This window comes from Gorilla gorilla, chromosome 1 (genome assembly GCF_029281585.2).
Source record: "Gorilla gorilla gorilla isolate KB3781 chromosome 1, NHGRI_mGorGor1-v2.1_pri, whole genome shotgun sequence".
Taxonomy (NCBI): domain Eukaryota; kingdom Metazoa; phylum Chordata; class Mammalia; order Primates; family Hominidae; genus Gorilla; species Gorilla gorilla.
In genome coordinates, this window is record NC_073224.2 from 36,824,435 (window position 1) to 36,852,189 (window position 27,755).

The 27,755-nt window shown below is 45.7% G+C and overlaps 1 protein-coding gene across 3 annotated transcripts in view; it reads right to left on the reverse strand.

Moving 5' to 3' along the window:
- SUSD4 (sushi domain containing 4) overlaps positions 1 to 27,755 on the reverse strand; it is a 145,078-nt gene that overhangs the window by 34,017 nt on the left and 83,306 nt on the right. For all 3 annotated transcript variants that reach the window (XM_055372330.2, XM_063708318.1, XM_063708322.1), the window contains 2 exons: positions 13,565 to 13,738; positions 9,704 to 9,892 (listed from right to left, as the gene is read on the reverse strand). In XM_055372330.2, coding sequence (XP_055228305.2) covers positions 9,704 to 9,892; positions 13,565 to 13,738 — 363 coding nt within the window. The remainder of the gene's footprint in view (positions 1 to 9,703; positions 9,893 to 13,564; positions 13,739 to 27,755) is intronic.

Below are 27,755 nucleotides of genomic sequence, written 5' to 3' on the forward strand. Positions count from 1 at the left end.
GAAATGATATTAGAATAATGTACTATTGCTGGTGAACAATGAATTAACAGGATTGCTTGCTATTTTGCATTTCCCTCTAATAAAACACCCACCAGGGTCACAGGCAAGGTGATAGTAACACGAACAGCACCAGACACAGGGATTTTCACTGCCAGGGAACAAAATGGCAAAAGGGGATGGTATGTACTAATGTATGTGCCCAGGTCATAGAATTCATTTTCAGTTCACAAAGGGACCTCTGTTTGTTTCAGACAGGGAGAAACACAGGAGGGAAAGGGCCTGAGATTTTCTCTTTCCTAGGCCCAGGGAACACACATTTATCTTCAAAGGGAACTGAAGATTCTTTTGAGAATAAGATCTAAAAATCCTGTAAAACTTTGACTGATGTAAGCTGGATTCCTAATTAGGATTATAAATTAGCCATCTACTTACATCCTTGAAGGCTGGGAGTCTAAAGAGGTTGGGGGGTGGGAGGTTTATATGACCCAAGCCAATCATTTCATTGCTCTGGTCTCAAGTTCCTAAGGAGGCAGAACCCGATGTATGATTTTCATATTTCACACCAGCAAACTCTTCCTTCAAATAAATCTTGAGTGAGAACATAATATGCAAATATACAAAACAGAGCCATTGGGGCTGGGGGAGCCTGGGTCAAAGTTACCTGGGGCTTCCCAGGGAACTCCCAGGGCCTTAGAGCCTTATGTTCCAGAACCCCTGGCCAAGCATTACCTAACCTTGTATTAGCTAGAGGAGGCAAGGGAAGGGCAGAGCCTAGGGCAAGCAGATTAATCAGAAGCCCTCCCTCTACTGTCCCATGGAAAGAAGCTCCCCTACTATATCAAGTAAAAAAGGCATTTGCTGCCCTTTTCTTCCTTTTCTACCGATTAAATTTTATGCTGGGTCCAGCTACTGGCAGGATCACGGATAAGCCTGCAGGGAGCTTGAGGGCCCAGGAGAGGCTAATTGAGACCACGCCTCTGGCCAGCGGGTTTATTCAGAACTGTGGGAGGCTGAGTGGGTATTCAGTGTCCAGGTGGTCACTGCCATTATCATTTACACAGAGGTGCACAAGACTTGAGTCTCTAATAGCAGTGGCCACTTGGCACATTGTACGTCCCTGGTTGGCACCAGAGCCTTACCTGGGAAGGAGGGAGGAAGGGAAGGAAGAAATGGAAATTCCCCCATTGCTCACCATTGTATACAGTGTAGCTTGGGGCAGATCACATGGTATTGCCCTCTCCCTCCTCCAAAGCCTTTTACATGATAAAAATTCAGGTTCCTGAGAACACTAATGGTAAAAAAGTCATCAATGGGTGGCTGTGCAGATTACTCAGGTGGCCGGGCTGGTCTTTCCCACAGAAGGCAGTGCAGTGCAGGAGAAAGCACAGCCCAGGAGTCAGGTCAGGGCTGGTTTAGAATCTTGGCTCTGCAGCCTACTCCCTAAGGCCAAGGGGTGTGACCAGGCCTGCTTCCTATCTGAAAATAGAGGACAGTAATACCTGGAGTTGTCTAGAGGCTGACTAAAGATAGCAGGTGATGTGCCTGTTACCAAGATGACCCTCAACACACATCTCTTCCTTTCCTGCCGCTCTCCTCCTGCAGATGACTCCAGGCTCACAGGCTGACTGTATAAACATGAATTTCAGGAAAACTCTGTTAGCCAGCGTTGCGGGGAGAAGCTCTCCTAGCACCTCTCCCCTTCATTTTGCCACCTGCCTTCCAGAGCCAGCCAGGGATAGGGCAGCCTCTCTGGGAACAGTGTGAGTTCTGGTTAAGAGCAGAATCAAAGAATGTGACCACCAGGAAGGAGCCTCTGAGATCAACCCTTCCAACCCCTTTCCATTCTATCTGAGGAAATGGACAGAGCTAGGATGAGAACCCAGATCAAAATTTCCAGCAGGTAGTCTGGGTCTTAGAAGGCCTAGAAGAGTAGTGTCAGTAGAAGGTGTGGGCTCAGGAGGCACAGGGGCCAGGTTGCTGTGGACAGAGTGACCTTGGGGAAGGAGCAGTGGAGCTGTCTGAACCTCAGTTTCCTCATCTATAGGCTGGCACCACACTTGCTTCTCCTGACTGTTGTTAGGAGAGATCATGAAATAAACTACCTGCACGGTGCTTGGCATAGAGTAGGCATCCAAAAATGTCAAATGAATCAAAAGAAGTTTTAGTTATAACAGCTGCAACTTGTAGAATATAAAGCATGTGCCGGGGCTAGGAGTGCAGGGAGGAACAAGGTGCTTTGTGCCATGCAGTCAGTTGTTCACAGGAGGAAGAAATTTGAAATATTATTTGTCCCTGTTCAAGAATGTAGATGAGGGGCTGCGTGCAGTGGTTCATGCCTGTAGTCCCAGCACCTTGGGAGACCGAGGTGGGAGGATTGCTTGAGGCTAGGAGTTTGAGACCAGCCTGGGCAAAACAATGAGACCAAGTCTCTACAAAAACATTTTTACAATTAAAAAACAAAAAAAACATAGGCAAGGAAGGGAGTGAAGATCAAGTGGCATGGGCCTTCCCCACTCAAGGCAGCCTGATGGTGCCAGAGCCCAGGGTGGATGCTGGACCTTGACTGGTGCTCCCAGGCCACCACTGTGGCCAAGCCCGCTACTCTCTGGCACTTCCCATTCATCTCTACAAGGATACACTGGGGTACGGTGGGTTGGCTTAGGAGAAAGGGAAATTGGTGATGCCTAAGCTCTGTATTCTATGACCAGTAATTCAAAATCAGTGGCATGAAATCCCCAATATGACCTTTCTTCTGTCATTTCCCATGTGCTACTTCAAATCCAATGCAGAATAGTTTCAAGTTTATCAAAGGATGGACCCGAGCTCATGCTTTCTTATTGTGGATCGCTGGGCAGGGAGCTGAGAGACCCTGCGTCTCCCCCACATGTCTGCGGACAGGTGGCAGGATGAAGATAGGAACTCCATAGGGAGAATAGAGTGTCCCTGATTCGGGTCTGGGGAAGTGACCGAGGTGACACTGGGCCTCATCATGAACAGTAATTTACGACCTTATTGGGAACGGTATGGACTCCTCTTTATGTCTGAAGTTTCCATTTGTAAAACGGAAGCAGCCTGTCCCAGGGTGGGCCCTCATCACACCCCCTTTGAGTGTCCCCTGCAGCCTGCCTCCAGGATCAGGGTAGGCTCTGTCATCCAAGGAGGCCTGGATTCTCTGCTGTGTCTTTCCTGTTCCCTACACAGGATTCACTTTGAAGTTCTGAGGCACTTCTGAGTGAAGGCAGGATTCCTGGAGGGAGAAATCACTTCAGGCGCCTCTTATACCAGGCGCCTCTTGTACCTGAACGTGTTTTGACTCAGGAACAAAGTACACTGCAAATGTAGCTTGAGAGCTGGGGAGCCCTCCACATCCAAGCTGGCTTTGAGTTTTGATCCCAAATTGGAACCTTTCAAGTCATTTCACATTTGGCCAAACAAGGTTCTTCAGTGTCTTATTTTTCCTCCTTTTCTTATAAAAGGATACAGAGCTAAAAGGACCCCTGGGCACTTGTAGGTTCTTAGGAAATCACACTGCTGCATTCCCTGTGATTGAATTGGATGCTGTCTGATGAAAACTACATCTCTGTCCATGTGGGCTCTGAGATGAATGGGGCTGGGGGGAATCACCTGGGGGCATTCTGGGTTTGGGGACTGGGCAGATTTAAAAACCCAAACTTTCAGATGTTCGGCTTCCAAGGGGGTCAGGTTTACTGGTTCCTGGGAGAAATGGCAGCCACGAGGCTGAAAAAATCTTTTGAAATTGTCAGCATCAGGGAAGCCACTGCCCAAGTCATTACAAATGAAACCTTAGGTACCTGCAGATCCTACAGTGATTTATTCCCCTGTTTGGGAAAAGCAAACAAATGAGCAGACCAGACTCCCTGGGGCCTCTGGGACCATGCTCACTGCTTTCCCTGAAAACCCGGCTGCCTTCTGAAAGCAGACCAGGCATCACGTCTCAGAGCCAACCCCACACAGCAAAGAGTGACTCACCAGCCTGACCCTCCCAGTTCTTTCGAAACCATGGAGACCTTGCCTTAGAACTCCTTCTAGGTGGCCTTCAGTGTAGGTAACAATCTTCTCTACCACGGGAGGCCCTGGATAACTTACAAATGGAATATTTAGAACCTAGCTCTGCCTGCGTGGAGAGTGCAATTTCAGGAATAGCAACACATGCTATGTGAGCCCCAGGGGGACAGAGACTTTGCACAACTCATTTGCCACTGTTTGCACTGGACCTTGCAAAATACTCAGCATATAGGCATAAAAATGTTGGCTGAATGAATCCATACACCTCAGAGGCACTTACGTGAAATAGCATATAACACTGATTTTGGTTTCTTTTAAACTCTAATCTCCCTAAATGTTTGATTGGTCCTTTCTAAACTTGATTCCATCTTTTTATCTAGAGTGTTGTTGAAGGGAGGACTTCTGGATAGAGGATCCAGGATCCTAAGTCCTCTAATTTAGCACTTAGAGCAACAGGAATCTTTAAGTGGATGGCAGCTACAATTAAGGACCCCAAATTCTAAGTTTTTGCTTCCATCATCTGTTCTTCTGACCCTTGCAACCTGCCTCAAAGAGGCACAGTGCTGTGATCTCTGCTGTTGAAAGAGCTGCCCCCAGAAATTTCTATAACTGGATACCCAGCACCTCTGTGCTATTTCCAGGCTGCCTGAAAACCTGAATGTGAAGAGAATGTTCCAGATACTAACGGGTTTTGAGTGGTCCTATCCCCTGTAGAGAAGAGCCCTTTCCTGCAACTGCTCATAACCAGCAGCTCTCACAGCCCCAAGCACACAGTGTCTTGGGGATTCTGGGCAGTTAGTGCCTCTTCTTCCTAGACTGCCCCGTGTGTGTCTGTGTCCGTCCCTGCAACTATGTGCTACATGGTTGGTTCATTTACTTATTGTTATGCTCCTCAATATCCTTCCATATTCCCACCCTTCAAACCACTGTGCTGGAGCCTCTCACACACACTAGGGCAGGCTGCGTCTATACCGATGAGCTCCGCCACACTTCAAAATACACAGTCCTTCCCTAGGAGTGAGATGTTCAGAACTTTCTCTTTCCCCAAGGCTCAAGTGGAGACAGAAAAGACAGAAACATGCTATTACTGGTCTCTGGGGAAAATAAACAAAAATGCCATAAATCCCTGGGTAGAAAATTTCATTTTACAATTGTGATATCATCTCCTGAAACTGTCCTTCTACCCTTTCTAAATGCAGAAGCCCCCATGTGCCCTTTGGTAAAAGTAGCTGTGTGTGTAGTGGCTGCCATCTGTAATGAGGCTATTCTCTAGGAAATGGACTTTGTCATCTTGTTCTCCCTCTAGACTGTAAACTCTTTAAAAGAAGGAATTATGTCCTTTCCTTTCTTTGTAATTCCCCAGTGCCCAATTCGGTGTTGCTCTGAGCCTAGCAGGTGTTCAATAATCACTGGTGACAACATAAACTGAGTTCTTAGCACTTAACAATGAGAAATTCCCCACATTTATTGTCAGAGCTTTTTTGGTTTTTAAAGATTTCTTGCATTCAATGTGTGCGTGTGTGTGCACGTACATGAAAGAGACAGACGGAGGTGAGGGCCTCAGGGAGGAAGAGAACGCGAGAGTGGAAAGCACTAAGATACACGCAGACAAGGCAAAGCACACAGGCCCACAGCAAGACAGGGCCCACAGGGACACACAGGGATGCACGAAGCTGCTTCCAGCTCTAATTTTATACAGTCATTGATTTTAAAACATTACAGCCATCATTCTGGTTCAATGCTTTGAAATTTTGGGTGCTTTATCTGACATCACAGCTATGGGGACCCATATATGCTCCAGAATCTTCCCACTATCCATGAGTGCAATAGCGCAGGCCTTAAAACATGGGACCCACACCTTCGTAGTGGGCTTCCAAACTCTTGCCACCTTTGGTGAGGCTGCCAAAGCGTTTCCTTCCAAATTATCAACTCCTTCATGAAGCCAGGTATCAACTATGAGATTGTTGACATGTGAGTGTGACAGCTGTCACTCAAACACTGACCCTCACAAAGTGCTCTCCACTCCGCTAGGGAGAGGAGGTGCCATGCGGCAGAGACCATGCGCCAAGAGTTGGAGGGTCAGGACAAGTCATGGCATTCTCCAAGGGGTCATGTCCTCATCTGTAAAAGGAGGCCAACAACCTCTGCCTGGCTCATTGGCTGAAGTGGGGTTCCATGGCCACGTGGGAGACTAACGGGCATTGTGGGGCGGCAGCAGTAAGAGCTTGCGGCCACCCAGCGGGCAGCAGAGCCTCCCTGCTGCTGGGATTTCTCAGGGATGATAACTAAACTAGAAAGACAAACTGTTTCCTATGCAATAATTATTTTATTGTTTTGCTTTAAGAAAATGCCTATAAAAGTATCAAATTGCTTTCCTCCTGTTAGATTGTAATCAGAACATGTTAAATAGACAATGTACCTTGGTGATCAAGAACATGAGCTTTGAAGTGACAAAGATCCATGCTATAGTCTCAGCTCCCCCTCTTCCTAGCTGTGTGACTGAGCAAGTTACTGAACCTTTAGAAGGCTGGGTTTGCTCAGTGGCTAAAGGGGGTCAATAGTACTTGCTTCCAAATGGCATTAAGAGTTAAGATTAAAGGAGACGCTGTGTCAAACACTTTGAGCAGTAGCCTGACACCTATGTAGTAAGCTCTCAAAATTAATGGTGGCTGTTCTTATTGTTCAGTATGTCCTCTTGGTATCTGAGTCATCTTACATAGACACAGCTTAGAATATGCAAATAACCAAAATAGCACCTGAACAACCAAAATTGTGTCACAATGTACATGTCTAAAAGTCTGGAGACCGTATTCACAGAGAGTCATGCTAGATTCTCTTATTTATTGAGATTTTATATAAAACTCTTAGTGCATTAATAACAATGGACAAGTGATTGACCACATACTATGGGCTGGGCACTTCATTAAATGGGTAGATTTGTTATCTCACTGACTCTTCCCAGTCCCACAAGCCAAGTAGGACTCATCACCCCCATTTTACAGAGGAAGAAATGGAGGCTGATAGAGGCTATATGACTTGTCCCAGGTGAAGTGACTGAGTAGGATGCCAGGATGTGAAGCCAGTCTGTCTGAGGTCAGCCTGCACTGGTAATTGATATGCTATGCTCCCTCCATGACCAGCCTGGTGAACCTTTCTCCTGGCTCACAGCAGGTTAGAAAAGAAATTGGGGGTGAGGGACAGCTGCAGCGACAGGTACCCTGAGTGTGACAGGCACACTGACAGCTGTTGGATTGACAGTGAAAGAGGAACGGGAAAGGGACAGAAAACTCAAAGAGAAAGACTTCCACAGCAGAACTGTCCACACCATTACTGCAGGGGTCAGAGAGTTCTAACATATTTAAAAGCCCCTTAGAGCATCATAATTCCACAGCCCAGTGCAATAATTTTCACTATGTCATCAAGAAAAATCAAATTGTGCAAATCGTGTGCTTAGGAAGACAGAAAGATGAGGAGTTAAAAGTGTGGGTGATCTATGAAAAGGGTCGATTCCCTTGTGACGGTTCATCTATGTTGAATACCCTATGACAACAGTGCATAACTAAGGCACCATCTTTTAAAAAGATGATACACAATTAAAGTGAGAATGAGAGAAATGCAAACCTCTAGGCACATCTGGATAACTTGTTCATGAATCCTTACCTCTTAGTTTAACCCACTGCTTAATTCAACCCAGTTTCTATCAAGTCTTGAAAGAAATAATCCTTTAGTCCCCTCTGTGCCTCTCGGTTTAGAATCACCACTTTGTACCTTTAGCCAGTGTTGCATTGAAAGTGCTCACCAACAAATGCCATCAGATAATTTAAAGGGATGTCTATTGAAAACGGAGATGTAAACCTTATTAAAAAAACAAAAACCCTAGGGAAAAAAGACGCTAAGTGGCCTTCCTGGCACAGGCAGCTGTCAGCCAGGGTTTTCCCATCTACTCATAGTGGAGGATGGCAGAGGAAAGGGGACATGTTAGGCCAGAAGACTCATTTTCAACCCAAAGCCACTCTCAGCTCCCTGTTAATAACCTTAGATTTTGTTTTATGCCTATCCAATCATATTCTCTAGTCTCCATAAAGACTGCTTACAAGTCCCAAAATAAAGCTTATCAGAACCTGACTGCTTGAAACACATTTAAACCAAATTTGAAAAGATTTGAAAACAGGCATTTCAAATTGATAAAATCGTAACAACGATATCTTTAAAGGGCCCTCTCTGTGTGGTTATCTGAGTAGGGAGAAGCCTCCAGAACTAGGGAAGAGCCCCTTCTATCAGAGGTCCACGGCCTACCAGCAGCATCCAGATAACAGGAAGACTATTCCCACTGGAAGCAAAAGAGATGACCTTGTCCCTTGACGCTAGGGCGACCAGATTTAGGAAATAAAAATTCAAGACATTCAGTTATTAATATATTTGAATTTCAGATAAGCAAAGAATAATTTTTTATACTAAGTATGTCCCATACATTGACATGCTCATATTAAAACATTATTTGCTTATCTGAAATTCAAATTCATCTGGCATCTCTAGGCTAGGCTCCAGTTCCCTGGGGGATTTGCAATGGGTGGGAAGTGGAGTGAGGGGAGTTCTAACGATCAGCCTAGGAGTATGACAAAACCAATGGGAAGGGCTGGCCTTCTCGCTCCCTTCCCTCCTTCCCCCACCCTTCTCCAAAGAGATTCCATGGCTCCAGCCAACCCCACTCCACATCCCTAGAGAGGCCCTCTCTGATCCTTCTGAGCAATAGTCACCCTCCATGACACACGTCCTACCCTGACTTCCTCCCACACAGAGGTGCACACTTGTAGAGATGCTGTAAACTTGTAAGAACTCATTTGTTTCCATATTCCATTGTTTTGCTTTGTTTCCCAAACAAGGCTGCAAATAGGCTTTGAAGGGGCTCCTGACTTGAGGTTTCTTCACTTTTTTTCTTTCCCCATATAGACCCCTCCTACCCACTATACTCAGATGCCGAGAAACACATTGGAGTTTGTTCTCTTCGGGCATACTTTCAAGATCTGAGTTAAAGCAAGAGCTGAACCAGCATGTCCAACTTGCCTAGCAGAAGTGTTTATAGGCTTTTCCCCTGCAGACACTGCCTTGACTCTGCCAATGGAAGCCCTGTCCTTCTCACTACTTCATACTACTGATTAGTGGTCTTTAGTGAATCACAATCTATAGTCATACAGATTTAGTAAAAACAGGGAGGAAAGAGCTCTTGCTTTCAGGCATCCAAGGGTGTGCTTGCAGCAAAACATTTACAGCTAAGCCATAAAGTGCATGGAAATATGGAAGAAACATCGACACAACAATAAAACGAGGGGTGAGATTAATGACATGATACAATCTGTTTTCATTTGGTGCAGAGAAAATTAATTTTTGAAGACATTCCATTTAACTTTGCAATATTTTGTAATTTAACCTTTAATGTTCGCAACTTTTTCTTTTATCTGCTCTCCTCTTTAAGCCTAAGGATGAGGGAAGCAAGTTTTACATCTAATTGTAAATATGGCTTCACGGCAGCTGATCTCCGCTCTGGAGAAAAGTGAGAAAGACGTATTCAGAGAAGAAAAGTTATTGCCCATCATAATTCACAGCTCTTCCTCCTATTGATCTTCTTCCTCCCTTCAATAATACAAAACACAACTTCCGAAAGAATGAGATGTGTTACCTTCCAGAGCAAGGCACCGGGGTGGGCTGGACGACCAGATAAGGTTTTGTAAGCACTCAAGATACGCAGACCCATCAAGTTTAAATCCGGGAAAGCAGCGATAGGAGATCACAGTCCCCACCGGGAAGGAGGTCTGGAACTCAGAGATGTTTACGTAGCCATTAGAAGAGGCTAGAGGTCTCAGGCAGCCTGTGGAAGGTGAAAGAAAAAGGGAAAGATTCCACTCTGTCATCTCTGTACATCGAAAAGTCACACAGAACACTGGAACTTTTTAGGATTCCCCCACCTCTGAAGGTGAAAATGGCACCACCTCTGAAGAATGAAGCACCTTGGTCTCAAATACTCAGGTTCCTTATTCTAGTTATCATGTAGGTATTTGCTCTGCTATTTGAAAATGGCACCAAGAGGGTCAGAGGGGTAGTTAAGACAGAGGGAGGGTGGTGAATGTCTGACTGTGGATTGTACACCCTCAGGCCAGGTGTTCTGGCTCTGACTGCGTTTCAGCATCACCTGAGAAGCTTTTATAAAACACCAGTACCTGGGCCCCATGCCCAGGCTCTGAGGACAGGTTGAGAACCACCGAGGTGCTGTAAGAGGAAAGAGACACGACCAATGGTTTCAGTGGTGGTGAGAGCAGCTTCAGAAGCTTAGGTTCCAAACTGAATTCCACTATAGTGGATTTGGGGACAGAAATCTGCCTGAGATGATGGCCTTAAATTTCTGAAAACCCAGTTGTGTTTTATGTAAAACAGATGAGGAATCCCACAGTGTAGTGGTTCTCAAACCTGAGAATGATCCGGAGGGCTTGTTAGACACAGGCTGCTGGGCCCACCTGCAGAGCTTCTGTTTCAGCAGGTCTGGGGCAGAGGGAGCCTGACAACTGCACTGCCAACATCCAGGCACTGCTGCTGCTGCTGCCGCTGCCAGGCTCGGGACCACACTCATAACCACTGCTGTCCTGAGTCTGTGCATCGAGCACAGCATGCTGTGTGCAATAGTGTGGAAGTGGGACCTGGATCCCACACTCCTTCTGTGAAACACTAAGCAGCCTGTTTGCCCTGAAGCCTGTGCAGCCAGTAGAACACTCCTGGTGGCAGAGAATTCTGTTGTGTGTGGCATCCGCTGTGATCAGGGCATTTCTTATTGCTTCAGCAGTTTCACTGGAGAGAATAATGACACTGCAGAGCCGGTGTTCTTCCAGGAGAGAACTAATTGTGTGTGAAGTAAATAATGTATAACGAAAATACCCACTTTCCCTTCCAAGTCACCAGATACAGATTGTATGTGTCCCATGCACAGCAGCAGATGACCAAACCCTTCTCCTAAGCTGACTTTGTTGGACATTGTAAGTATCTTGAAGGGATCTCTCAGCAAATTGCTTTGGTTGAAACCCCAGTATATGGTGTCTGTGCATCAGAACAGGTGAGGGTAAGGCGGGTGCAGAATTTAAGGCATTCACTGTCATGGTTGGGCAGTGCCAATCCTGCACTGCTGTGTCCTGGGGCCATGGGGCTCTGCAGACCAAGCAGATCATAGCTTTGAACTGGCCAACATTTGGGATGCATCATACCCTAAAAGGTATGGAGCTCAGCCATCTTTGTAGACAGTCCCATAACCTTAGGTTATTATTATTGTTTTCTTGAGCTGAAAACTGACAATGTTCATAGTAAAAGTGAAGTGTATGTGTGTTTATGTGGTGGGGAGGAGGTTGGGGATCAGGAATAAACAGTCTCAATAATTGAGAAAAAAAGAGAAGCACATTAACGTGAACAAGCGAGTGCCTTAGAACCCTTAAGTGTAGTTGAAATGAGTTGGCACAAATGATTGTGCTCGCTCTTCTTCCTAGGAAGGAATTGTAGTTCTAAACTACCCACACAGATAAGCTGGTTTCTCTCAAATAAAAACTAACTCTGACTCAGAGTAAGGTTATAATTCATGCAGTTAATCAGAGGAGAAGGAAAGATATTCTCACTCTTGGTTAGAGACAGCCTGTCCTAAATATAACAGTCGAAAATGGGCTTCAACTCAATAGTTCAATGTGATTTCCATTTGCACTTCTAGATAATAGAGAGAGGCCTCCTCAGGCTTTAGCTCCTGGATCTATAGGTGCAAATAAAACTTAGAGAATGAAATGTCACTCTTAGGGCCAATTACATTCCCCCTGGGGGGCTCAGAGGGGTGTCAGGCTGTCCAAGGCAACTTCAGTTCCTCATTTCCTATGGTGTGCCAGGCAAGCAGCCAGTGAGCAACACTGGAGCAGTGGCAGCTCCAGCAGGCAGGACCTATCTTTCTGTGCAGCAAGGTGTGGGGTGCACTAGAGGGTAGGGCACAGGCCAGGGCACCCACCCCCTCTGTGGGACAGAGGCCTCTGAGGAGGAGGGAGAGGTGGGCAGGGCTTGCATCGTTTAAAGAAGCATACCTCTGCAGGGTAACCGACTGGCTCTGTTGTTGCAGACCTAGAAAAGCTATGTCTTGACTGGGATTTGAGGAAGGGGAGGTGGAGTACGGGCAACAGTGGCCAGAAAGAGCAGTAGGAAAGCCTGGGTCTAAAGCCTCAGAATGACACTTTGAGAGGCACACCAACACAGGGTATTTCTTTTTTTAATCACTGGGGAAAAAAGAACTCCTAAAGGAGCATCTTGTATTTAAGTGACAGAAAAGGAAACAGAAAGGATGGGAGAACAAAAGGTTACGTGGAAAACAGGAAGGGAAGAAGTGGCTGCAGTCTGGGGTTGTTTTCCTGGTCATCACTCTGATCGTGTCAGAGGACTGAAACGGATTCAGCAGGTAATAAAGTTTATTTGAATAAGCAGCCCAACTTAACAGCCAGCTGCTTGTTTTGTAGACATCTGAAAATGTAAATAAATCATGTCTCCTTTAAAAATGCAACACAGAATATGCTCAGCAACACTGGCAGTTCCTGGGAGAGACCAGGGGAGCGTGATGGTCCGGGCTGCTTTCGTCCTTCTTATGCTCAAGCCTCTCTTCCTTCAAGGGGTCATGACTTTTAAGCTCTCATGTAAGGAAACTATTTATTTCCAAGAACAGGGCACCCAAAGCAATATCAGAGTATGCCAGCTGTGATTTCCAAGCACAAAGTTAACATTCATCTCAGCTTGAGCACGCTGGTGCTTTTGGAGCAAATGAGATTGCTCTCCTTCTCCCTCAAATTATGAATTATGCATTGCCTTCTTGGTTCTTTGGTCGAAGTCACACGTCAAAAAATAAAATCAGAATTACTCTGAACTTGAGGGTTTATTTTCACAAACAGGGCCCTCTATGATGGCCCAGGCAAATCTAAAAAAATGCAAGGGAATAAATATTCACCAGGTTGTTCAGATGAAATTTGAATTTGATAATTTTTCTGCTCTTCATGCATTTTATATATATATATATATATATATATAAACACTGTTAAGAGAAAACAGCCTCTGTTTAAGATTGGCTTTAACTATATTCTCACCACTACTAAAATAAGTATAAATGCTCTGTTATTTCCATTAAATATATAATAGTTCATCATTATGTTAGCAGCTCAGTTACAAGTCTCCTGATTCTTAAACTACTTTTGATATTTTGGAGTAAAAGAGACATCCAACATTCCAAGGAATAAGGTGTTTCCTGTTTATCCTTTAAAACTGGGTGTATGGAGCTGAGCAAGCTACAAGGAGTGGTCATGGAGAGTCTAAGAACAGAGCTTTGGCAATTGTGGTAAAGATGCAACTGGATCCATGTGGGGTAGATGGCTTTGTTCATTTCGCCCATCATCTCTATCACTTCATTAGATAAACATGTACACAGTCTACAATAAAGTCCGAGAGAATAATAGCCCAGCTGAGAACTGAAGCATCAGTCCCATACCTTGACAGATGGGCAGATTATTCCACGTTCCATCATCACGACATAATGAAACCATATTGTGCAGGTCGGGGTACCGGATCTTGAATCCTTCATGACAAGTGATGATTAGCTTCTCTCCATGTCTATACGTCTTGTTATGAATCTCAGCATCTTCGATTTGAGGGATACGGCAATCTGCAATTTTGTAAAAGGTACACATTATTTTTGGAATTTTAAAACGGTTGTGGTTCACAGCTTCACGAGAAAGCTCTTATTTTCAGACTTGGTCTCAATCTACACAGCAATCTGATAAATGGTACCTCATTTGTCACTAGGCTCAGGTGCCAATGACGAGCAGAAGAGGTGGCTTCACGGGAGTAACGAGAAGGTGGCTCAAAAAGAGGGACCCAGGGCGTGGGGATCCAACCACAAAAAGAACTTTATTTCCTGCCTGTGACACTTCAAACCGTACAGCTGATCTTATGAAGAATTTTGGAAATAAGTGGAAAAAGAGAAGTGTTGAGGATTAGCCTGAACTATCTGGTTACATACTTTACTGTGTTTGTGGACAGAACAGAACACAGTGTGGCCTGATGGGCTAGTCTCACAGCTGCCCAGCCATGCCACCTCTGTCTAAGGGTCCCGGCCCTGAGCCTGATAAGAAAATATGCTTTGCAAAACAGCACAGGGGTTGAGCTGTGGCTGTGTTTGCCATTAGCATTTCCTGTCCACCTTATCTGTTTAAAAAGAGATAACAGATAGAGCAGTACACACTACTGCCAATCTCACAAAGGCTCAGAGCAAGCCACTGTGCTGCCTCCTAAAAATGGAGTAAGAGCAAAAGGCACGTGTATAGGAGAAGAGGCAAGGCTGGGGGCTGGGGGAGGAGAATGCCAGTGAAGGAACGACGAGCCCATGCCATGCAGCAAATGATAAAAAGATCAAATAAAATGAACAAGTGATCATTACCCACTTCCAACTGCATCTACTTCCAGTTCACTGTGCAGGCCACGCCACCCCTTGCTGCCAAGTTGGGATCCCACTTCCACCCTAAACACTGCCTAAGTCATCCCATCTGGTTTAAGGCACATTGATCGCAATGTATCTCTCTACATCTCTTATGAGCACATGTCTGTTTAATGTTTCTGGTTTTATATGCATACGTGTTTGTAAGCATGACCTACAGATGGGTTATGTTCCAAATTTGTTGATTCTTAACTTTTTAAAACAAGGCAAAAACCAAGAACAGCATTTTGTGAATCACAGAAATTTCCTCCAGAAATTTCTCAATGCTTTAAAAGATTGTAGGTCTCTTATCCATTCCCCAAATCCTACAAAATCCACAATATGGCCAGAATAGTACTAACAGGAACCCTCACCTTTAAGTTGCTCTAAGCTTTGAACTGTCGGCTCTGATGGCCCTGGAAGCCCTGATGTGAGTGGAAGAGAAGGGAAATGCTGTGGCTAGTGGGTGAGTGGGTGACTGGTGGCTCAGAAAAGGGCACATCCAGGAGCTAGGAGGTGGGGTTGGGGCTGGGTTTACTGGGAGAAATGGGAAGTATGGCACAACAGACTTCAGAAAATAGGATGTCAATGATGGGAAAGACTCAGGCAGACAGGGGCTTCCAAGTTAGAGGACAGCTTGGCAGCTGGGGATGCAGGGGTGGTGGCTGTTCACTGCCTGCATGGGTCACCTGAAGTCAAATGCTTGTAAGCCCAGGTCTGCCCTTATCTCAGCCTTTGTCACCACCATTAGCTTGAGAGCAGGGACTGTGTTGCTCACTTCCTCTGACCCTCCTGCCATGCTTCTGACCTGCGCACACACCTGGTGAAAGAGTGCTGAAAGGAGTTCTCTGAACCTCTGCCCAAGCTCGCTGTGAGGGCACAGCCCTCTGGAGCACGGCTAACAGGCTTGGGGCACAGCCCTGCAGCTCAGCCTTCCCTGAGGACACCTGTCATCAGGCCTTCCCTTTGCCCATGATTTCAACAAAGAGAGTCTGGGCTGAAGAACTGTGTTCTGGCTTTGGTTTTACCTTTCATATTTATGTTTCAGGCCGTGAAAAGGGGTTTTCTTTTCCTTTTTGAGACAGAGTCTCACTCTGTCACCCAGGCTGGAGTGCAGTGGCATAATCTCGGCTCACTGCAACCTCCACCTCCCAGGTCCAAGATATTATTCTGCCTCAGCCTCCCGAGCAGCTGGGACTACAGGTGCATGCCACCGTGCCCAGCTAATTTTGTATTTTTAGTAGAGATGGAGTTTCACCATATTGGCCAGGATGTTCTCGAACTCCTGACCTCATGATCCGCCCGCCTTGGCATCCCAACGTGCTGGGATTACAGGCATAAGCCACCACGCCCAGCCTGAAAAGGGGTTTTCTAACTGTTCATGTTTAACAAACAGTTTTCCTGCTAGCATAGTTGAATTCCCCAGAATCAACCCCAATCCCAGAATAATCCTAACTGGGGTCACAAGATCATTGACAATTCTTTGCACACTGCTGCTGCCTTCTTAATAGAAAATGTGAATTATGTTTTTTCAATCGCACTGTACAGAAATTATTCACAGTACACTGCAACCTCCCTGCCTGATTCTCCTGCCTCAGCCTGCGGAGTGCCTGCGATTGCAGGCGCGCGCTGCCACGCCTGACTGGTTTTCGTATTTTTTTGATGGAGACGGGGTTTCGCTGTGTCGGCCCGGCTGGTCTCCAGCTCCTAACCGCGAGTGATCTGCCAGCCTCGGCCTCCCGAGGTGCCGGGATTGCAGACAGAGTCTCGTTAACTCAGTGCTCAATGGCGCCCAGGCTGGAGTGCAGTGGCGTGATCTCGGCTCGCTACAACCTCCACCTCCCAGCCGCCTGCCTTGGCCTCCCAAGGTGCCGAGATTGCAGCCTCTGCCCGGCCGCGACCCCGTCTGGGAAGTGAGGAGCGTCTCTGCCTGGCCGCCCATCGTCTGGGATGTGAGGAGCCCCTCTGCCTGGCTGCCCAGTCTGGAAAGTGAGGAGCGTCTCTGCCCGGCCGCCATCCCATCTAGGAAGTGAGGAGCGCCTCTTCCCGGCCGCCATCACATCCTGGAAGTGAGGAGCATCTCTGCCTGGCCGCCCATCGTCTGAGATATGGGGAGCACCTCTGCCCTGCCACCCCGTCCGGGATGTGATGAGCGTCTCTGCCCGGCCGCCCCGTCTGAGAAATGAGGAGACCCTCTGCCTGGCAACCGCCCCGTCTGAGAAGTGAGGAGCCCCTCCGCCCAGCAGCCACCCCGTCTGGGAAGTGAGGAGCGTCTCCGCCCGGCAGCCACTTCGTCCGGGAGGGAGGTGGGGGGGCCAGCCCCCCGCCCGGCCAGCCGCCCTGTCCGGGAGGGAGGTGGGGGGGTCAGCCCCCCGCCCGGCCAGCCGCCCTGTCCGGGAGGTGAGGGGCGCCTCTGCCCGGCCGCCCCTACTGGGAAGTGAGGAGCCCCTCTGCCCGGCCAGCCGCCCCGTCCGGGAGGGAGGTGGGGGGGTCAGCTCCCCGCCCGGCCAGCCGCCCCGTCCGGGAGGGAGGTGGGGGGGGTCAGCCCCCCGCCCGGCCAGCCGCCCCGTCCGGGAGGGAGGTGGGGGGGTCAGCTCCCCGCCTGGCCAGCCGCCCCGTCCGGGAGGTGAGGGGCGCCTCTGCTCGGCCGCCCCTACTGGGAAGTGAGGAGCCCCTCTGCCCGGCCACCACCCTGTCTGGGAGGTGTACCCAACAGCTCATTGAGAGAGGGCCATGATGACAATGGCGGTTTTGTGGAATAGAAAGGGGGGAAAGGTGGGGAAAAGATTGAGAAATCGGATGGTTGCCGTGTCTGTGTAGAAAGAGGTAGACATGGGAGACTTTTCATTTTGTTCTGTACTAAGAAAAATTCTTCTGCCTTGGGATCCTGTTGATCTGTTACTTTACCCCCAACCCTGTGCTCTCTGAAACATGTGCTGTATCCACTCAGGGTTGAATGGATTAAGGGCGGTGCAAGATGTGCTTTGTTAAACAGATGCTTGAAGGCAGCATGCTCGTTAAGAGTCATCACCACTCCCTAATCTCAAGTACCCAGGGACACAAACACTGCGGAAGGCCGCAGGATCCTCTGCCTAGGAAAACCAGAGAACTTTGTTCACTTGTTTATCTGCTGACCTTCCCTCCACTATTGTCCTGTGACCCTGCCAAATCCCCCTCTGCGAGAAACACCCAAGAATGATCAATAAAAAATAAAAAATTAAAAAAATTAAAAAAAAAAAGAAATTATTCACAGCAAATAAAAACACATTTATCAAGGCATCCGTCTGTAAAATCTTGGCTGTAAATAGGTACTGCGGCAGTAATTTACACATTGAAACAACTATTTTCATGATTGATTTAAAACTTGTTCAGCAATTAGCTAGTATACTCAGGAGGTGGCCAGCTATAGAGAATAAAGTCAATGGATAGAAGCATCCCTTTGGGCATTATGGACACGTGGACATTGGCTGGCTGGGAGCAGAAGCACCCAAGCCTTGTTTCTAAGAGTGATTTCTCAGCATAGTGTTGTGTAATGTAGAATGCTTTCAACTTCCAGTTAGAGCTAAAGTTTCCCCAAACATGGCATGGGGACTATTGCAGAATATAAGACACAGGGTTAGAGGGAATTCACAGCTTCCTGAATCCCAGTGATGACGTGCCCTCCTGAAAGAAGAGTCACCATAGGGAGTGATGCCAGGCCAATTTACTATGTGGGAGGAGCCACATATCAACTAGGGAGTAAGAAGTAGGGTCCAAATCCCAACAAGGGGAAGAGGCCAGGAAGGGCAGTGCCCTAGGAATGAGTACAAAACAAACACAGATCAGCTCTATCAAAAAAGTTAACCTTGACAGAGAAAACATTATCCAGAGCCTTTATGATTTCTTTACCCACAAAGTCTGGCATCTGATCCTCCCCCTAAAGGAGGGTGAAGTAGGAAGAAGGAATCTAGAAAAAAGTATGTGCCCTGTGAGTTCTCTGTAGTAGTGAAAAACCATGGACCTTCTTTCCACAGAAAAAAAGAATCTAGGATCTTTAGTATCTGACAGTAAATGTCTAACATCCATCAATTCTGAAGTCTCAAACAGAAATAACATAATTTTCTATAGCATAAACTAATCTAGTCAATAGAAAGAATCTTGAAGGCGGGTGGCTCACCCCTATAATCCCAACACTTTGGGAGGCCGAGGCGGGTGGATCACCTGAGGTCAGGAGTTTGAGACCAGCCTGGCCAACATGGTGAAACCCCGTCTCTACTAAAAATACAAAACTTAGCCAGGCGTGGTGGCACATGCCTATAATCCCAGCTACTCGGGAGGCTGAGGCAGGAGAATCGCTTGAACCTGGGAGGTGGGGGTTGCAGTGAGCCAAGATCACACCACTGCACTCTATAAAAATATTCATCAAAATCTGCTTCTGTCCTATTGAATCTGGTCAACAATTAGAACTTACGTGTATGAGGCATAAACAGGCCATTCAGGGTATAACTTGAGGGATATCAAAGCCTTCCATTCTGGAAATCATCTTTCACCAGCCCAACACTGTCATTATTTCTATATCCTGCTTCTGGTATCAATGGGGATTCAATATAGTGAATAAATAAAAGAAGGAGTAAAAGATCCTAAGGCAGCATTGCATATTTATACCCAAGTACAAATTAATTTATCAGATTAGTTAGCAGAGAGCAGCGCCTAAGGGATGGAGCAGAAATAGTAACAGTAAAAGAAATCTTAAAGAAAATGTGCCATACATAGGATTTACTGTTCTTTAAAAGTTAGTTATACTTGAAAATGAATCCAATTCCTTCAACACACCAAGTTTTGACATTAATACTCCCCCAAAACTGTTCCCAGGAACATGAATACATAATACACGCTCAAGAGATTCACAATCCACAGAGTAGATTAAAGGCTCGAAAGGTCTTACTGTAAAGAGTTCTACTTAATTTTGTTTAAACCAGCATTTGTCAAGCTTGTTTATTCATCCAGCTGTTCATTCATCCATTTTATGAATTACAGAGCACTCACTCTAGGCTCAGGGTGTCCTGGGTGCTGGGGATAAAGAGTCAAGGGCCTTACTCTTACAGCACTTGCATGGAAGAAGACTGCAAATGGGCAAATTAACAGCTAAAGGTTCTAGAAAGTAGCAGGCAACACTCACTGCCACGATGAACACATAGCAAGGTGACATGATAGGGACTGACTCAGGAACTCTTTTAATTTGGGTAGATAGGAAAGGGGCCCCTGAGGAAATGACATTTATTAAGCTGAGATCTGAATGACAAGAACAATTTAATTATGTATGGGTCTTGGAGAAGAACATGTTAGGCAGTGGCAACAGCTAGTGCAAAGGCCAGGAAAGAGCTTGGTGTCCTTAAAAACACTAAAGAAGACCTGTGTATTTGGAATATAGTGACCAAGAAGGGGAGGGACAGGCCAGATCATGCAGGGCTTTGTAGATTAGGGCAGGGAATTATTTTAGTGTGATAGGGAGTTACTGGGGTTTGTTAAGCATGGGCCAAGGCATGATCTGATTTATATCCTCAAAGGGTTTGCCATATGTACAGTAAAGGATTAACTTACCCAAGGAGAGGTTTAGGCATTTGCCCTCAGCTCCTGAGAGGTAACCTTTAGCCCCCAGAATGTCTGGCTTGAGATGAGTGTCTTTGTTTGTCTGGGGGCTCTGGGCCACGCTAGACAGATTATGCCAACAGTATGATGTATGGCAGGGGCCTTCGCCATGCCATCTGGTCCATGCTAACATGGATTTTAGTCCATGCTAACATGTGATTTAAGCTTTGGGCCATGGGCCATGCAGTATCGGCTCAACTTCTGGAAGGAGAGGGAACTAAGATCAGCCACACTGTGGTCAGCCATGCCCACGTGACTAAGCCCTGATTAAAACTCTGGACACTAAAGCTTGGTGAGTTTCCCTGGTTGTCAACACTTCATGTATACTGTCATACATTGTTGCTGGAAAAAAGAGATGTTGTCCATATAGCCCCACTGGAAGAGAACAACTGAAAGCTCATGTCTGGTGACTCCTGGACCCTGCCCTATGCACCTCTTCCCTTGGCTGATTTAATCTATGTCCTTTCATTGTAAAAAGCCTTAGCCATGAGTAGAATAGTTTTCCTGAGTTCTGTGAGTCTGAGTTCCTGAGTCCTAGTGAATTTTTGAACCTGATGGTGGTCTCAGGGAGCCCAGATTTATAGCTGGTATCACAAGTGAGCGGGGTCTTGGGGACTCTGAACTTAGTACCACAGAATGCTTTTTTCACTTACTATCCACTAACATCCCTCAGGAGCACTGTTCCATATCAGTGCCATTCCACCCTTCTGCTGTTCTAAAGAACTGTCATTCCAGCACAGCTCAGAGCACACTGTCCCAACCACCACAATTTACTCAGGATCGGGCTGAAGAAGCTGAATGAAACCAACTGAGACAAATGGTTTGACCATCAGCAATTAACGAAAGGCAGAGAAAACGAGGGGCAAGAATCGATGCTCTTCAGAGATGACTGGAGAGAGAGGATGCGTCATAGAACAGGAGGCACCACCATGTGGGATAGTTTTGCTTTGGGAGCAGGGCTGGTCCAGGTTGTTTCTTTCATATTTAAAGGACACTGACTCTTTGAAACCTGAAGAGGAACCGGAACCAGACACTTAAGACCTTTTGGCTTGCAGCTGAAGGTAGTTAGGCCCTGGCTTAAACACACTGAGAAAAAGCCCGGTGAAAAACAGTTGGTCAAAGACAAGTTATTATAATAAGCATGCTTCTTGTACTTAGTGTCTTTGTCTGGTGCATAGATTGGAATATTTTATTTATTTGTGGTTGACAAAGGCAATTAGTAGATTCGTATTTCATTATTTAAAACATTCATTTCTATATTTAACGCATTGAGGGCAATTATTTGTGGGTTCTTAGCTATTCACTTGGAGGGACTGAGACTGCTACACATTCTTCTAAGCACACGTGGAACATTTACAAAAAATGACCATACCTGGGCAATAAAGAAAGGCTCAAAAAAATTTCAAAACAACAAAATCATAGAGCTCTTTTTTTTCTGGCCACAATGAAATAAAGATAGAAATGAATAGTTAGAAAATCTCCATATTTTGGGAAACTGAGTAGTACCTTTCTAAACAACCTATGAGTCCAAAAATACTGACTGTTCAGTGCTGTGTACACTGCTATATGTGTTTTATTTCATATATTTTTTAAAAGTTAAAACAACAACAATAGAATTAATCCAGAAAGAAGAACAAGGACATCACTGCCTATGTAGCTGTCTTTCCCAGCTCATCTGGAGCCTCTGGGCCTGGCAAGTAGAGAGTGCTTAACGGAATTCTGGGGAGTGAACAAATAAACACATTGGGGGTGGTGCTGAAATTCTCGAAAGCATAAAACCTCAAATATTTGCCAGAAAATTTTCAGAAGACAATTTGACCTCTGAATGTAGGTTATGTAGGTTGTTGGAAAAACTGGGTTTGATTCAGAGTTTTGTCCTAGAAGGCAAATCTAACCTGATTTCTTGCTTTTCTCTTAATAAACCCAATTTTAATTATTTTATCTTTAAAGAAACTTTAAGGTCACTTTCCACCTTCTGGAAAGTTCAACAACAAGGAAGTGACAGAAAGCACTTTAAGGCCAGAGGTGAACTCACAAGAAAAATAAAAGAAGGCATGTCAAATGCCCTTCTCATGGGCTGATGACTTCCAGAGGTTCTACCCCACGTCTCATGCTCTGCTCATAGAGTGCACATGGTAAGCACCTCAAGGAATCCTCTGAGGCTCCACAACATGAGAATCACCTGGAAATGCCTGGTAAATTCCGATTCTTTGTTGCATACAAGCATCTGAGCTTGGGGCCTGGAAATGTGCCTTTTTTTATGGCTCCCCGCCCCCGCCCCCAGCAATTACCATGAAGTCAAACATTGAGAACCACCATGTGATGGGCTATGCAAGGTCAGTCTGCGTGACTGAATAGACTGAAGAATAGCAATCAAAACTCAAAGGCTGGCTTGGAATTTAACAAGCCCTGGCCCATCTCTTAGCAGGTGTCTCAGACAAATGTAATAAAGAAGAACAGAATCTAATCCACGCAAGCTGGGGCACCAAGGCACACCGAGGCCTCACACTCTTGCAGACCCAGCATGGGGTTCCAAGGAGATCTGAATCAGTAATAGGACTCACAAGATGCTGCCTGAAAGCCTCGGTCAGCCCCCAAACTGCTCAAAGACTGGCATGAGAGAAGATGAATTTCATCTGCAGTGGGTTTGGAAGGACCCCAGTGGGGGTAGGTCTGCATTTTTCATAAGTAGCCAACATAATTCTGGATAGTTTCAGTTGCAAGCTTGTGAAAAACTGCTTTCTGGGGAAATCCCCCCAAGTCAGTTTGTTGTTCAGGGTTGCTAACAGTCACTGTGCGACCTTTATACAGGCTCTGACAAGGATCTGTGTATGTGCTGATGATGTTGTTGTTCTCCATTTGCCTTAAAATTCTGGGACTTTGAGCAACTCCCTACCTCCACAGCCCCTGTACAGAAAGGGTGAGGTCTCAGCACTCACGTGTGCAAGACTGCATGGGGCAGCTGGTTCAGGAGTAACAGCTGTCAAGATTTGCACTTACTGGGGGCTTGGTTGCACCGGCTTGAGAACCCTTGTCTGTGGTGGTCCACCTGTCATCTTGCAACCATCATAACTGATCATTTCTGTCACTTATCTTTGCAGGATTTGCCTCGACCTGACCTGATACTATTTCCTATGGATTTTCTTTCCCTTTCAAGTCTGGCCACATTTAAGTTAAATAAATATTTTAGAAAACAAAAACTAAACTCACATGGAAGCCACAAGGGAGCAAGTACAGGATAGCAGTGGCTTCTGTTAACAGCAGCATAAATAAGAAATGACAGTGGTCCTGGGGACAGGTAGAAGCATCCCTCTGCTCCTTCCCTTCTTAGGAGGTGGAAAATGAGGACAGAATATCTTGGGGGAAGACATGCAAATACTTGCCCTTGTGGGCACAGGCTGTCATTTCTGATAATCCACATCTAAGGCAACAAGAAAGAAATTTTAGATGATAGAGAATGCATATGAGAAAAAAAAAATCCCAAATAAAATATTTTTAAAGCATCCATCTGTTTTGATGAAGCCTCTGGAGCTAGAAGACAGCTCACTTAATATATAAGTAACTGGAAACATGAGTATGACCACCCCGCTTTTGAAAAATGCCTGCACCCCACAGTTTCAATGAATAAAGGAGTTATCTGCCAATTTTACTACCAGCTTTAGCTTATGAGTCGAGCTGAATCTTTTAATTAAAAATTTATAATGTAATAATAATACTTAAACTCATATTGCACCTTTTCCCCAGGAAGCTCAAAGAACCTTCTTAACATCAAATTATTCATCTTTTATAGCAATCCTGGTCAGGTCTATGGGAGCCAAAATATTTTAGTGAGTACTTAAAAATAATGCTTGATGAATGGATGATATTTTTTTTTCCTTTTTGCACTCTGCAAGGAACTGAGACAAGGTTAAGCGTGGAGACAGAGCAAACTGGAGCTGTGGCAGGAACAGCTCCTCCTCCTGTGCTCTATGCCACCTTTAGTCACAATCAGGTAACCAGGGAGCCTGGGACAAAAAGCACAGGTGGAAGGGATCCCTGGTTGCACACTGAAATTACCTTGGATCCCTTGAAAAGAGATCCCTGGTTGTGCCCAGGCATAGGTTGAAATACCTATGCCTGGGCTTCCACTACCCAGAACAACTAAAATAGAGTCACTTGAAGTGGGTCTCAGGCACTTTTATTTTTAAAAGTTCTGCAAGTGATCCTGACAGGCAGCCTGGGTTGCACACCACCAGGATATAAAAGAGCACTGGACAAGGAGTCAAGACACTGATCTAATTCCCAGCTTTCCTGCTGTGTGACTTCTATAAGTCACTAAAGCTCTCATAGGGTTCAGTGTCTCCATTTGGAAAATGACAACACTGACATTTCTGATTCTAAGAATTAAACATCTCTAAGGATCTTTGTTGAACACCAGAGAAAGTTATGTTATTCTCCCTTCTTACAAAGCAATATCAGACCATATCCCTAAATTAGTGAGTCTCAAACATTTTTATGTGTAAGAATCAGCTGGGAGATTCTTTTTTAAATACAGATTCCTTGGCCTCACCCTTAGCATTCTAATGCAGGAGGTCTGAATATGTACTTTTCCTAAGTTCTGATGCAGGTAGTCCTTGGCACATACTTTAAGAACCAGTCCCGAGTTCCAAGATGGCTGAATAGGAACAGCTCCGGTCTATGGTTCCCAGCATGAGTGACGCAGAAGACAGAAGATTTCTGCATTTCCATCTGAGGTACCAGGTTCATCTCACTGGGGCTTGTCAGACAGTGGGGGTAGGACAGTGGGTGCAGCCCACCAAGTGTGAGCCAAAGCAAGGCGAGGCATCACCTCACCCAGGAAGCACAAGGGGTCAGGGAATTCCCTTTCCTAGCAAAGGGGAGGGGTGACAGATGGCACCTGGAAAATGGGGTCACTCCCATCCTAATAATGCACTTTTCCAACGGTCTTAGCAAACGGCACACCAGGAGATTATATCCCACGCATGACTCGGAGGGTCCCACACCCACAGAGCCTTGCTCGTTGCTAGCACGGCAGTCTGAGATCGAACTGCAAGGCAGCAGCGAGGCTGGGGGAGGGGCGCCCGCCATTGCTGAGGCTTGAGAAGGTAAACAAAGCAGCCTGGAAGCTCGAACTGGGTGGAGCCCACCGCAGCTCAAGGAGGCCTGCCTGCCTCTGTAGACTCCACCTTTTGGGGCAGGGCATAGCTGAACAAAAGGCAGCAGAAACCTCTGCAGACTTAAATGCCCTGTCTGACAGCTTTGAAGAGAGTACTGTGGTTCTCCCAGCACAGAGTTTGAGATCTGAGAACGGACAGACTGCCTCCTCAAGTGGGTCCCTGACCCCCAAGTAGCCTAACTGGGAGGCACCCCCCCAGTAGGGGCAGACTGACACCTCACACGGCTGGGTACCCCTCTGAGACAAAGCTTCCAGAGGAACGATCAGGTAGGAACATTTGCTGTTCAGCAATATTTGCTGTTCTGCAGCCTCCACTGCTGATACCCAGGCAAAAAGGGTCTGGAGTAGACCTCCAGCTAACTCCAACAGACCTGTAGCTGTTAGAAGGGTCCTGACTGTTAGAAGGAAAACTAACAAACAGAAAGGACATCCACACCAAAACCCCATCTGTACGTCACCATCATCAAAGACCAAAGGTAGATAAAACCACAAAGATGGGAAAAAAACAGAGCAGAAAAGCTGAAAATTCTAAAAATCAGAGCACCTCTCCCCCTCCAAAGGAACGCAGCTCCTTGCCACCAATGGAACAAAGCTGGATGGAGAATGACTTTGACAAGTTGAGAGAAGAAGGCTTCAGATGATCAAACTTCTCCGAGCTAAAGGAGGAAGTTCAAACCCAATGCAAAGAAGCTAAAAACCTTGAAAAAAGATTAGATGAATGGCTAACTAGAATAACCAGTGTAGAGAAGTCCTTAAATGACCTGATGGAGCTGAAAACCATGGCACAAGAACTACATGACAAATGCACAAGCTTCAGTAGCCGATTCGATCAACTGGAAGAAAGGTATCAGTGATTGAAGATCAAATGAATGAAATGAAGTGAGAAGAGAAGTTCAGAGAAAACAGGGTTAAATAAATGAACAAAGCCTCCAAGAAATATGGGACTATGTGCAAAGACCAAATCTACATCTGATTGGTGTACCTGAAAGTGATGGGGAGAATGGAACCAAGTTGGAAAACACTCTGCAGGGTATTATCCAGGAGAACTTCCCCAATCTAGCAAGGCAGGCCAACATTCAAATTCAGGAAATACAGAGAATGCCACAAAGATACTCCTCGAGAAGAGCAACTCCAAGACACATAATTGTCAGATTCACCAAAGTTGAAATGAAGGAAAAAATGTTAAGGGCAGCCAGAGAGAAAGGTCGGGTTACCCACAAAGGGAAACCCATCAGACTAACAGTGGATCTCTCGGCAGAAACTATGAGCCAGAAGAGAGTGGGGGCCAATATTCAACATTCTTAAAGAAAAGAATTTTCAACCCTGAATTTCATATCCAGCAAAACTAAGCTTCAAAAGTGAAGGAGAAATAAAATCCTTTACAGACAAGCAAATGCTGAGAGATTTTGTCACCACCAGGCCTGCCCTGCAAGAGCTCCTGAAGGAAGCACTAAACATGGAAAGGAACAACCGGTACCAGCCACAGCTAAAACATGAAAAATTGTAAAGACCATCGATGCTAGGAAGAAACTGCATCAACTAATGAGCAAAATAACCAGCTAACATAATGACAGGATCAAATTCACACTTAACAATATTAACCTTACATGTAAATGGGCTAAATGCTCCAATTAAAAGACACAGACTGGCAAATTGGATAAAGAGTCAAGACCCATCAATGTACTGTATTCAGGAGACCCATCTCACGTGCAGATACACACATAGGCTCAAAATAAAGGGATGGAGGAAGATCTACCAAGCAAATGGAAAACAAAAAAAGGCAGGGGTTGCAATCCTAGTCTCTGATAAAACAGACTTTAAACCAACAAAGATCAAAAGAGACAAAGAAGGCCATTACATAATGATAAAGGGATCAATTCAACAAGAAGAGCTAACTATCTTAAATATATATGCACGCAATACAGGAGCACCCAGATTCATAAAACAAGTCCTTAGAGATCTACAAAGAGACTTAGACTCCCACACAATAATAATGGGAGACTTTAACACCCCACTGTCAACATTACACAGACCAACGAGACAGAAAGTTTACAAGGATATCCAGGAATTGAACTCAGCTCTGCACCAAGTGGACCTAATAGGCATCTACAGAACTCTCCACCCCAAATCAACAGAATATACATTCTTTTCAGCACCACATCACACTTATTCCAAAATTCACCACATAGTTGGAAGTAAAGCACTCCTTAGAAAATGTAAAAGAATAGTAATTATAACAAACTGTCTCTCAGACCACAGTGCAATCAAACTAGAACGCAGGATTAAGAAACTCACTCAACACTGCTCAACTACATGGAAACTGAACAACCTGCTCCTGAATGACTACTAGGTACATAACGAAATGAAGGCAGAAATAAAGATGTTCTTTGAAACCAATGAGAA